The sequence below is a fragment of the Pholcus phalangioides genome, unplaced genomic scaffold (assembly GCF_987345545.1).
Source record: "Pholcus phalangioides strain wild (caught in Gottingen) unplaced genomic scaffold, Ppha-v1.0 ptg000004l_1, whole genome shotgun sequence".
NCBI lineage: Eukaryota > Metazoa > Arthropoda > Arachnida > Araneae > Pholcidae > Pholcus > Pholcus phalangioides.
In genome coordinates, this window is record NW_028301597.1 from 1,284,888 (window position 1) to 1,298,311 (window position 13,424).

The following is a 13,424-nucleotide window of genomic DNA, read 5'->3' on the forward strand; positions in this document are numbered from 1 at the left end:
ACTCAGGTTTGATTCCCAGAGGAGACAAATCACTTCTTTCCAAATATAAGTTTAGGCATAACATCCAGTAAATTCAATTTCTCAGTATATTTCAGGCCGAAAAAATACCATATATTAAAGTACTCGCCTGTACTTGAAATATAAATAGGAAGGGGGATTTTAGTATAAAAAAGATGTTTTTTTATGGCATGGGCGAGGTGGGGGCAGGAAGTGTGTATCTATAGAACTCCGACTTTTCTGTTATCCAGTCCTACCTTCTGCCACATTGGGCCGTATAGTCCAGAGTCTACTGTATTTTTAGATTCAAAAACCTACTTTCAACTAATCTATACAGTTCAAGATTCTAATTTTTTCATACTCTTTTGCCACATTATTATTGTCATCATGTTTCTTGGCTTGGCTTATCCGCCATAGCACTTGCATTTTTAAAACACAATTTTGAAGGCCTAGGACACCTATGTTAATTTTTGTTTCCAAAAGCAAACTTTTTCTTTTTGTAACTTTTTTTTTGTAGTTTTGTAACTTCCTTACAGAAAAAAATAAGTAAAAGCATTTGCATGTCTTTGTTACAGATTTTTAGTAGATATTTTATTATTTTCTTTCATTTTATTTTATTCCTGATTTATTTTTATTGTATTATTTTTCAGCCAATGTTTATGGTTCAGACAGTGAACCAACTCAATAGATTTTGAAGACAATTATTTGGCATGATATGATTCTGCACGCGACTTGATTTTGCCATTTACAGATTTGATTTTACATCGAAAACAATTATGTGATTTTTTTTTTTACTTTCCATTTTCTTCATTTATCAAGATGTGATTATTATTTTGGTATGAACTCCTGTTTTTGTACCTGGATGCACTTCTAAGTGCATCTTATTATTCCCTCTAACGGTGTTGATGTGCAATCCTGTATGTTTATTTCTGTATTCATTCTTGCCATTTATTATTATTTTTAATTTTGTTTATAATCCTGCCACCAATATTTTTAGGAATCGGTTTTTAAGAGAAGGATGTACTCAGGTTCTCGTTTCTTGTGCCATTTTTTTTATGTTGTAATGATTTCATGTGCTAACCTACCTGGTGAAAACCTTAATTTTTTTTTTTTTTTTTTTTTTTTGAACAAAGGCAGTGTACATGCTTTGTTTTTGTAATTTATTTTGGGTGATTTCTGCTCTCTCTCATATTAAGTTGGTGAGGAAAGTAATTTTTTTAATAATTTATACAATGTTTTTGCGTACCCGTTTCATAAAAAAAGACTTGGGTCTAATTTTTGTGGTCAATAATGCCTCCTACCTGTTCGCACAGTAAAATTAACCCATTTTTTTTTTCTTCTTTTTTTGAACAAGCCATGGTTAAATTAAATAGTACAGTCAAACCCTGATTTAACGGAATTCAAGAAACCGGAAATTTTTATTCATTAAATCGAGGAAATCTTTATATCGGGGTCAAATTGATCAGGAGCTTAAACACACTCGAAACTGCAAATTTTAAAATCTACTTACTTCGGGGTGTTTGTTACAAATTTATTTCTGAAAAATATAAACTTGAGGACAAAGTCAAAATGCATGAAAAAATTGCTAGATAGAAGTTTGTTCAGTACATCCAACATTTTTATCAAATTCAGTCAAAATTGCCATTTTTTCGCTAACCAAAAAACGTGTTCTCTTCAGATGACCTGTTAAGACAGAGCACAAACTGGAAGTAACTTTATTTCTTTATTGAAATCTGAATAACCATACAGACATCACAATGCTTTATGTATTGGTGTGCATCATAGTTCCCCAAACTTTTTGTTCCATCGCTCCCTTCATTTTTTCTGCAATTACCCAACTAAAGCTAATGCATAGGGTCCTATGCTATACCCATAGCTTCTATCACCCCCTCCCCCAGACCAATCCATCACACATCATGGGGCGATATTACCTACTTTGGCAAATTGGTGTACACCAACTTTTTTTTTTTTGAAGTATAAGAAAAGATGATTAAGTCCTGGGAAATCAAATCTTTGGATTGCGATTTTGGGCGACGAGAAATAGGGGAAAAAATCATTAAATTTTTTAAAACCCTCGGGGAAAAAATGTAATGATTTTTTCCCCGAGGGTTTTTTGTGTTTGGGTTAAATAGGGATCTGTGTCCTTTATTTTTTTTCAGAATTTCAGAAAAGGTTAAATCGAATTAGTTGAATTAGTGTTCGTTATATTAGGGTCTGACAGTACATTTCAATCACATATCAAACAGTGTTCATTTTTTAAATATGACAAGTCCTTTGATTTATTTTAATTCTGAGGTTTACGTTCTTTAGCAATAATCATTACAGGCAATAATTTCTGAATTTTATTATTTTTGCAAGCACTAAAATGTTGTTAAATTGTACATGCTGGCAACAAAAAACAAATATATCTGAAACACTTAGTTTTTTTTTTAATTCTGAAATGAACTGCCTAGGCTGGTACCAGGACTGCAATACGCATGCTACTAAAAAAACTTGCTTAGTTGCTACTTGGCAGCATGCTCAGTTATAGTGTACTCTCCATTCTTATGTATTTACTAGGACCTAGCGTAGCCAGAGGCTTGCTTGTTATATAGGCATACTTTTGATGTATGCTTTGTTTTGTATGTGTGCCACACTCAATACTTGATGAGTAAGGATGCATAATTTTTTATATTGCGAAATGGGCCAGTTTCTTTTTATGAATGAAGGCGAAAATTTGTTTTTTTTTCATCACATTTCCGCGAATCTCGATAATTTACACTTTTTGGAAACCAAAATAAGTAGTAATTTTTTTGAGCACTTGAGAACTTAGAATTTTTTTACTAAGTGCAGTATACTTTAATTATAATTAATGACGAGATTAATAATTATTAACCTCGTCATTAAACATGAAAAAAAATTGTCATTAGTTTAGTTTGATTTTGCGAATGAAATTCACAACTTTTGATTTGAAAAATATTTTGGCTGATGAATGTAAAATTTACTATTGTTAAAATTTAATTTTTTTGCTAACTTTGGATTTTTTTTTATTTGCCAAATCTGCATGGCTCTATTGATGAACAGCATGAAATAATGTTTTTTAGGGGGGAGCTATGCTCTGGGTCTTAAAAATTTCCCAAAAAATATGAGTACGATATTTTTGATCTTATCAATTATTCTTCCCTGAAAATGTGAACAAAATCGTTAGGAAGTTTTATTAAACAATTAACATTCCATAAGCACTCAAGAAATGCTCCTATAAAAAAATAATTTTTTTTAAAAATCGTTTTTCATCGAGCCATTGTTAAAAAGTATTAACATAGTAAACCTGTGCAAGCTTTTAGACTTGTTTATCAGCTTCTTTCCCTCTAACCACATACCATCAAGCACCTTTTGAGGTGCAAATGTGAACTGATCTCATTAAAAAAAGTCTCGCCACAAAGAGCAACAGGCCTACAAACAGTACAAATATTCAATCATTACACTTCGCTTCTGAAATACGGATGGCAGCACTGAAAAATCAGACACAACAGTAGTTACACCTCCAGCACGGTTCACTAGGTAATAAATTGCCCCTGGTGATAGACCTGAGTTTGTGCTCAGTTTGAAAGTAAGAAAGCTATCTATCAAGCATGGAAAAATTTACCATCGTGGATTCAGTAGCTTGCTCTTCAATAAGCTTGCTAATTTCAAATACACATGCTAATCACTTACTTACTGGTATCATATGTCGAAAGTAGCATGTGTATAACGGCCTTAATCATCCTCATTCAAGGCAAATCAGAAACTTACTCTAATTATAAGGAAAGCAAAAATGCATTGGTATAATCTAAATGAATTTGAATTTCGTTTCTGGTTTTGTTCAAAGAAATTGGGGAGTGAAAGCATTTTTTTTGTCTTTTTTTTTTTTGTGGGTGTCCGTACTTAATTTTTTTCTTACTTTGGTGTTGGTAATTTTCAGTATTTGCCATGCTGGAAAGTGCTTTTAAAGGTGAAAAGCTTACTCCAATTGAAGACCTTAGTCCAGTTGTTGAACTACCCATAACTCAACAAAGGTATAATTTGTTGTGTTGAAAGATGTATGAGTATGTACAAATCTTCCAGATTCCTTTTTGAGATGTATAAGTTATACATTTTTCAGAAGTTTTGCAATGCAAGTCGTTTTACGATGACAGTCCATAAATTTTTATGCAAAGTTTGTTCCAATGAACACGTTCCTGTTAATCATTATTGTTGTTGTTTTAAATGTTATATAGATGTGTGATTACACTTGAAAATATTCCTCATACCTTTTCTTCCCAATACGATTAGGTATGATAAAATTGTTGTGTGCTTTTTTTCCTAGAGCTGATTCACGTATTATTCTTGTTGATCTGTTTTTTTCCCTTCTATCAGCTCAAATGTGGTTTCTTTTCTTTTTTCCACATTTCTGAACAGTGATAGGTTCATTAAATGTTAAAAACGCACACACGTATTGTGAAATATTAATATTTGAAGTTCACACACACACATGTGGGTGTTTAAGAGGATAAAGTTTTGATAATGGTTGAAAATCTATGTTAATTTTTATAATGTCAATTCTGTTGGCATTTTTCTCAGTTATTGTTTTTCATACTGTTTATTTCTTGAGCATTCGGGTAAATCTAAAGTTAAATAACATCAGGGTAGTTTAAAACAAGGGTGCACAACCTTCCCACCCATGGGCTAGATATGGGATGTTATTACCACTCACAGGCCAAAAACTTGGTACTACGGGTCAAACAACTGACCTGTATTTTACTGGACATTGCCATAATTTTTGTCATACCAATATATTTTTTATAAAAATGTCCCGATCTTTCTGTATTTTCAATAAATGTTACCTGAATTTATAATCTTTACTGAAATGAAGGATAAATTTTTTTTATAGATTGTATCATAATAATTATGGCTATAGTTATCAATCGATTATGGACATATATTCATCTCTCATATTTGTTAAACTAAAGGTTTTTTTGGGAATTACATTCTAATCCATTGTGATTTGCAGAAACACTCCATTTTTCACCATCAGTGATTTTTCATAATTTCAGTGATCTAAGAAATGGCAACTTTGCCTACTGTTGGTAACTTTTTTTCTGAAGATAATTGGCAATGCCCTGTATTAATTCACATGTAAATCTCGATTTACTATATTTTTATCAAAGAAATATTGTCAATTGGAATATATATTGTTCTGTGTATTGAGCTTTGCTACCGGAATGCTTTGGTGTGGCCAGAGTTTGTGCACCCTTGCTATAAAATGTTCTAGACCCTAGAAAAACATAAATGGTAAACAATTTTTTCTTTTATTGTGCATCCTTTTTGGCCATTTTTATAGTTGTTGGGGTCTATGAGTCTAAAAAGTATTTAATATTCAGCTCGCTCCAACCTTTTGGTATCGTGGACTGGCATGAAGGTCAGTGCTCTGCGGGTCCCCTGTGGCGAAGTTCAATGTTGAGCCACCCTCCTCCCCATAAAATCCAAAATGTATTTTTTATAATTCTTATATCATAAGTTAAGGGAATAAACTACAATTTCACAGCACTAAATGTGTCATTCACACAATGGTAGTGAATGAAAATTATCCCACAGGCCAACTTACAATGTACTCACTGACCCCCAGGGGTCAGCAGACTACAAATTGAAAAGCACTGGTGTACAGCATTTCTCATGTGGTCTATATCATGAGATATACATGATGTGTATATATATGTATGATGACTGGTTAAATGACAGAAAATGTTTGTTATTTTCTATTCACAAAGTATTAAGGGGAGTTTTATTCATGTATTTGAGTATCTTATGATACCAATCAATGCTTCTGTAAGATACAGTACAGTGATAAGAATGTACAGCGAGATAAATACTTGTATATGCAAAAAAAAAGAGTTCTGCCTTACCTATGATGTATGGAATGCTCAAGAACTCTAAGCTGTTTCACATAAGTGATTAGGATACATTTTTAATAAAATTTCACACAAAAATTATGTATTATAGTAAAAGATGTTCTTTAAAAGTACTGTTAAAATATTGACTACCCAGTTCAAAAATACAATAAAATTCTGTGTTTTGATATATCTGCATTTAAAGATGTGCTTTGTATGGAACTGAATGGGAATTTGAACTCGGATTTGATACAGTAGGGAGTGTTAGCAGAGTTGGGGATTGTTGTTTTGCAATATGTAGAGCAGGGGGAGCACAAAATTTTCAGTTCAGGGGCCAGATATATGGCATTTTTGCCACTCGTGAGCCAGAAACTGGAATACATATAAAGTGGCCATGTAATCCATATCTTACTGCCGGACATTCCCATAATTTTGACCGTACAAATTTTTTTGTAAAATGTCCAGATTTTTAACTAAACTTATCCGAATTTGTTTTTTTTATTGAGATCAAGGATTGAGATTATGAATTACACTATGATAATTATCACACTAGTTATCATAATTAAAGTTAGATCAATATATTCATGTCACATGTTTGTCAAACATATATATATATTTTTTTAATTACATTTTAATCAATAGTGAGTTGCATTGGACCTCTATTTCCTGCCATTGGTGATTTTTCATCAATTTTAGCGATAGTTGGCAATTTTATTAACCTTCAACAATTTCTTTGGCAATAATTTGCAACTTTACTTCCCTTGAAATTTTTTTCCCCATAAGTAGCTTTAATTCCGGCTGTAATGGGTAATTTAACTTACCATTGACATTTTTTTGGCAATAATTGGCAAGGACTCACGTGGATTCTTATTTCCAGTATTTTCCATGAAAGAAATATGATCAGCCTTTTATTACCAATACTTTTTTACCAGAACATATTTGCAAGCCAGAGGTTGTGCATCCCCTGTTGTAGAGGCATTTTCCACCATTCTCGTAGCATGCATAACTCAAAAAATGCAATTCTCTGAGTTATTTTTTTGAACTGGGTCGTCAACCTGTCTCTTGTATATAAAAGTGATGAGATATATAAGTCGCTGTGAATATTTATGCGTAAGATTTTAGATGTTTTATTTTTTTTCATAAAACATTTAAGACTCGGTTATTAATTTTTTTTTTAATGTACTCATGAGTAGAAAACAAGTCTTGATTTGAAAATATTAGTATTCTCATTGTCTCTAACAGATAACATTTAATCAAATATAGTCACTTAGATTGAGGCTTTAATCATGGCCCCAGGCTGAGAGACACTGCTAGTATATTAACCTCAGATTAAACAAGTTTGGGATTGAATTTCAGCTAGTATTGACAGTAGAATGGACATTATTTTGCTTGATTTGATGTCCAACTTGAGCTTAAAATTAGTTGAACTGATAATTTTAGTATGACAGACATATACATTATCATATAAGTTATCATGCTAATTATATAAGTTACCACCTATACATTATCTCTCCCCCCAGAACATAAGCAAGCATGCTGCGAAACATTGAAGTACAAATACAAAATCAGAAGCCACTACAGGCGAATTGCCCAACAAGGTGCCTGGAAAAAAAGGAAAAAGTACAAAAAATAATAAAAATACTAATAATAAATAATAATAAAATACTATCCGGTAAGTTAAATTACCTGCCATAATGTATTATTCTCAAATCAAATCACGAAACAAAATAAATAGCCATCTGGCCCAAAATGGGACACACAGACTTGATGGAATATACAGGATGATTAAAAACTCAACGTACAAACTTTTAGGGGAGGTAGAAAACACAAAACCCTAAACAGCATCACATAGGAATGTATGACCAGAAACCCCAATCTGATCAGCTGGAGGATAAGCGAAGATGCAGAAATGACAAGCCAATAATGGGTGGAAAAACACTTAGTAATACTTTACACGAGGACAGTATATGTACACATTAAGTTTCATAAATACTCAAAGGTCTTGCCATCCACGGTTATTGAGTTTTTGATCATCTATCACTTTTATTTGAATTTATATTTTGTAAGTGATATTTTGCATGTAAAGTTTTATATTCTCAAAATACTGTTTTCACAAAAAGCTGTTACCGTTATTGAAAGTTTAAATGTGTTGTTGCAATTGTGGTGATAAATGAAAAGCCTTAAATAACAATAAACATGGTATCAATCTATATTGTTAATTGTTGAATATGACTTCACATGAATGGTATACGTACTGTATATAAGAGTGTGTTTATTTCCTTACAAGAGTGCCTATTCAAGATCTATAGGATTTGTAGGAAGAAAGCCTTAATGAAAAAGTGTATAAAGTATTTTATGAGAATCTGTGAAGTTGTTTGTAGCGAGAGATATTTCTAGGAGAACGAATCTATAGTCAGAGAATGGGAAAAACAAGTAAAGTGTGTAGTGCTTAATCAGCTGACTCAAAGCTTTATTAATTAGAGAGAAAAAAATTACTGCAAAAAATTATGTAACAAAATCAGGGTTCCTAGCAACCTGGAAAATCAGGGAAATGTAAAGTGTCTGGGAAAATGTAAAATATTTGGCAAAAGTCTGGGAAATATGCACATATTTGATCAGGGGAAAGTGTTCTGTGAATGGAAAGAACTTGTAAAAGAAAAATTGGAAATTTCGGAAGGTTAAGATTTTGAAATATATTTCTTTTTTCCGGAGTTTTAGTCAGGAAAATGATCAAGCAGATTTTGCCGGGAACCCTGAAAATACGTTTCTATTATATGAACAAATGATGGAGAGAGGAAAACCTGCATCTCTTTAATTAGGGCTGGACAAATCCCAAGTGACAGATCGCCATGGCGACTAAAAAATTGGTATTAGCACCTAAAATTTTCTCTGTGTAGTTACTGAATTTGCTGGCTGAGATCAGCCCAAAATGTTTGGAATTTATAGCAGCATATCTGCAGACATATGAAAGAGGGTAACTATGCCCCGAAAAAAGTCAAACGAAGCATTATTTCAGACCTTTTTCTTCAAGTAAAAATTTTTTCGCTGCCTAGATTTTTTTTCCATTTGTCCAGTCCTGTCTTTAATGACTTTCAAAAATTTGGCGTACTGTGTCTATAATACTTGCTTATCATGGTATAGAAATTTTTGAATGCTTAATAGTGATCATAAAAGCAGCCATCTGCTGTTAAAAACAGGTAGTAAATCCACAAATGGATCATTTTCAAACACACAAATATTCTCATCCGGTATTTAGTTTGTAAAGTCATACTTATGTATTTAGCTGCTTAGGCACTGTGGAATGTAACACAATCTATTACAAGTTATGCTAGATACTTTTTGTATGTTTTTACATTCACAATTTTTTTTTTCTGTGCTAGTCAAGTGTGAAAATTATTTTTTTATCAGTTTATATTTCATCGGTATCTTATCGTTGGGTGATTTTATCAGATGTAATAATTACGTGTGCATCATGATAATATTGTCGAAATAGCCTTCATATCATGGTCTTCCTTCCTGTTCAATTGATTTTCCTGAGAGTTTCTTCTGCCATTAAGGGAACTCACTTCCATACATTAGGGCACTCAAGTTAAGCTCCATTTTTAGAATTTTTCCTCACATGCATTTGAAATTTACCTGAAAATTCTCCTTTAATTTCTTTTTCCTTAAATTATTTTTTCTTATTTGTGCGGAAATGCTTATTTGTATTTCAGTGTTTCTCTTGCTACAAATTATATATCTGTGACCATTATTGTATATTATCGACCCTACCCAACTACTTTTTTTGGGCGTGAGTGGCCTCATCTACCACAGTGGATGTCCTTCAAGTTTGATCCCAGCTATTGATAAGGAAAGCTCTTTTTTTTTTTTTTACCAAACCAGAGGCAACCGCTGATGAATGATGCCCCATATCATGTCGTCGTGGAAGTCCCCTGTCCACAAAAAGGTGATCAAGCATTTGGTCACATTGTGGCATACTCTGTGGAACATAGGTTGTTTCTGTATGACCCAAACAGATAGTAAATTTTAAAAAAAGTGTTTGGTCAAGTGGGATAAGTATTACTTGACATGTGAATAAATGTCACTCCATCTGGCACAAGTCATTCTGTAGTAAATTGCCCATGGTGATGGGACCCAAGTTGTGCTCGGTTTGGAAGTCGTATTGTTGTTTTGTATCTTCAACCCTGACCCAGAAATTTTTCTCCCTTATGTGAAGTATTTTTGCCACAAAACCGACACCTAATAATGTAATCCCCGTTGTGCTAGAAGCATGAATGTGCAAATTTTCACCTTTTTTTTATTTGCTGGTTGGATACCTTATTTCACTAAGTTTTGCCTGAAACACGAATGTGTATCCCTATTGAAATATTTTGGAAAAATAACTTCCATAGAGTGACATACATAGAGTTAACATTCAAACCTCATTTCCTGCGGTTCTTTTTTCTTTCAAGGACATTGCAGTCATGCTTCTAGCATGGGGGTGATGTGTAATGTTCTCCTTTATTTGCATAATTCCCAATCACAACTGTTATAATAAAATATAATTGATGAAAACAAAATTATTACTAAGCTCCCAGAAATAATCAATTGACAATTGACCCTCTAACAATTTTACTTTTAAATGGCTTTGAAAATTAAAGGAACAGAGATAGAATCTTTTCCTTCCCTAGCATCTTTATTTTTTTCCCCCAATTAGTTTAATAAAAGTTTTATATTGCTGTTGCAGATTTTTTAAAGTTCTTGATTTTGCCTCTACGCATTGCATAAGGATATTTCCAAATGGATGCTACTGAAATTGAACCCTTAAGTCCTGTTGTCAATAAGGGGAATATTTTTGATTTAAAAAAAAACCTTTCATACTGCTGTTGTCATCTTTCTGAAAACAAAGGGTCTCAACAGTCCCAAAACATTTCGAAAATATTCATACAAACATTATATTCGCTGACTCCAAATTTGATAAATAGATGCGCTGCTAAAGCCTGCGGCAGAGGACTCTTGGTTGATACAGAGGGAAGAATTTTCTGAGCTCTAACTTAGCCACTAGCGATATTTGTGTTCCAATTTCTCTGCTTTGTTCTGAAACACATTTCATAAACCCATTAGCAACCTCTTGGACTCTGACATCTTTTGATTCATCTCCATCAAAGCAAAGTCAGTTGACTACTTTTTGAAAACTGTGGCTCCGGACACACCGCTTTCATTAGGCTTCAATTTTTTTTACTTACCTTGTCTTTGGCAACTATGAAATAACGTGTCTAACTTGATGATTTGTATTTCAGCAATCACAATATATTTTGCCTCCTTAACCCTTTAAGCAGCAATTAGAAATCACTAACCTCCCAAAATGGCATATCTTTTTTAATTAAGTAGGCTTTCTTCCGATTTTCAGCAGGTTCAAACTAAGGTTTTAGAAAGTTTTCCATTGAGAAACCATTTTTACAAAATGTCTGGGCTTATCAATGCTAAAACAAGAAGCTTTTATAGAGGTGATATCTCGTCATTACCACTTAAAGGATTAAAACCCTTTTTATTTCAGCAACAATGAGTCCAAAGAGAATTCAGCTTCTCTATAAAACAAACATGTTTCCCTATCATACAGAAAAATCAAGAGCTCTTCCTTGGTTTATTATTATCCGAGTTGGGGAAAGAAAACACTTATCACCTGCACAGAATTTAAAAAAAAAAATTTCTTAAAGGGAAAAAACACTTTGCAGAGGGTTTGGTTATTTCTACTGTGCCAGTTATAATGCGGTTGAGTGAAATTTATAAAAACCATGAAAAGGATTAAGGTTCGGGTTAGAAAAAAGGAATGCATTGTTAATTCTCGCATTATAATTTTTTCTCAACATCGTTTTCCATTCAAAATATAAACGGTCATATTTATATATATATTAATATTCTTATTGTATTCTTTTAGCTTACAATAATTGAAACAATATACTCATAATGATAATGGCCAACTTATGCTGCTTTTTTTCTTCCTATAAGTTGCGCTATTCAAGATCAATGTATTATTTGAGCAGAGCATATGCTTTGCACAGTAAAAATTGTTGCAAATGACATTGATGTATATTGTGCATGTAAAAAACATTTCTGGTTCCGGGCCACTTTTACCTAGAAATACTTTTGTTGGCCATATTTGCCAAGCTACTCCTTCAGAGACCAAATATGGAATGGAAAACAATGGAAACATACTTTTTTAAACAATATTTGTTTTGATTGGTGTGGAGAGGTGGTGGCTTTTGTCCCATTCCTCAGTGATGTTTTTCCAATTCTATTTCCTTGTCATTTTGAATTTAACGACACGTCCTACATCATATTTGACCATATTGAAACATTTTGTTTTACAGGACGGATAAGATTCTCAAACAGGTCCAAGTTTGTGCACCCATAATCGCATTTCATTAAATCTTCATACTGCACTAGTAAAAAAAACTTTGATAATGACAATTATTTTGTTGGGTGTAGAAGGATAAAAATTTAAAATCTATTTAACATTTTTGGCACATGGATAAAAAATCATAATAAATGTTATTTTACATGGAAGTGTGTACTTTTCCGGTGTTTTTAATTTTGTTAGCAATTTATAGTGGTATCGTTTGCTTAGTCGCCTACTCCTCGAGAATATCATAGAATTTTATTGTAATAAGTATGTGTATGTATGTGTAGAAAAATCTCAACGAGAAGTGCCTTTTATGATATTTTTTATGTTATGTATTATAATTTGTGCACTATATTTTCCCCATTTCATCCTTCCATTAACTTTACTTGTAATGTTTATAGTGGGTTCAGTACTTGAGTGTTGTCCAATTTTTATTTTTCCCCTTTTTATCTAGAATAGCTGCGGTATTATTTGTAATATGTGTATGTTATATAATTCTACATGATATTTTGATCTTGATGTCAGTTGAATAAAAGTTTAAAAAAAAGCTAACAGTGTTTTTTATTTTAAAAATGAACTGTTCTTTTAACAATGTCTCTCCACTTTCTATGCAGCCTGTATAGATAAATGTAATATTTTGTTTTCCCAAGCGATCCATGTGATCTGTTCAAGATAATTTTAGTATTAATCCATGAATACACTCAACTGTCGGTAGTATAAAAATCTTTACCACTATTTAACCATATTACTTAAATCTTGTAAACATTCCTTTGGAGAGTTTCTAACGAATTGGTACATGCTAGAACGTGTATGTGAGTGTCCCTCTAACATATTTATATGTCATAGTCATGCTTGTTTCATGTTATACCGATGCTGCCATCTGTCTATCATATTTGAAAACAAAAATAATAAATGTCTGAATTTTAGTGTTATTTAAATGTGTTGAAGGTCTACCTCCGTCTAGTTCACACATACTTTATTAAATGGGAGACCGACTCGCATTCGCACTTCAAAGTTAGAAAACTAACTTCAGTCAACCAATATTGTGCCTCTATCCGGGTTGCAACATAAATCCTCACGATCGCACAGTGGCAATATAATATTTGTTGATGTGAATATCGAATTTTTCACCAGCAAATTAGAAACCTAGTTTTTCCCCC

General features: G+C 32.5%; 1 protein-coding gene across 1 annotated transcript in view; it reads left to right on the top strand.

Annotated features, from left to right (window-relative positions):
* LOC149086390 (uncharacterized) overlaps nt 1-12,816 on the top strand; it is a 66,766-nt gene extending 53,950 nt beyond the window's left edge. Inside the window, exon 26 of the mRNA XM_089231771.1 lies at nt 3,938-12,816. Within this exon, the coding sequence (XP_089087897.1) occupies nt 3,938-4,050 (113 nt within the window). The 3' untranslated portion in view covers nt 4,051-12,816. The remainder of the gene's footprint in view (nt 1-3,937) is intronic.
* Nucleotides 12,817-13,424: the final 608 nt, after the last annotated feature.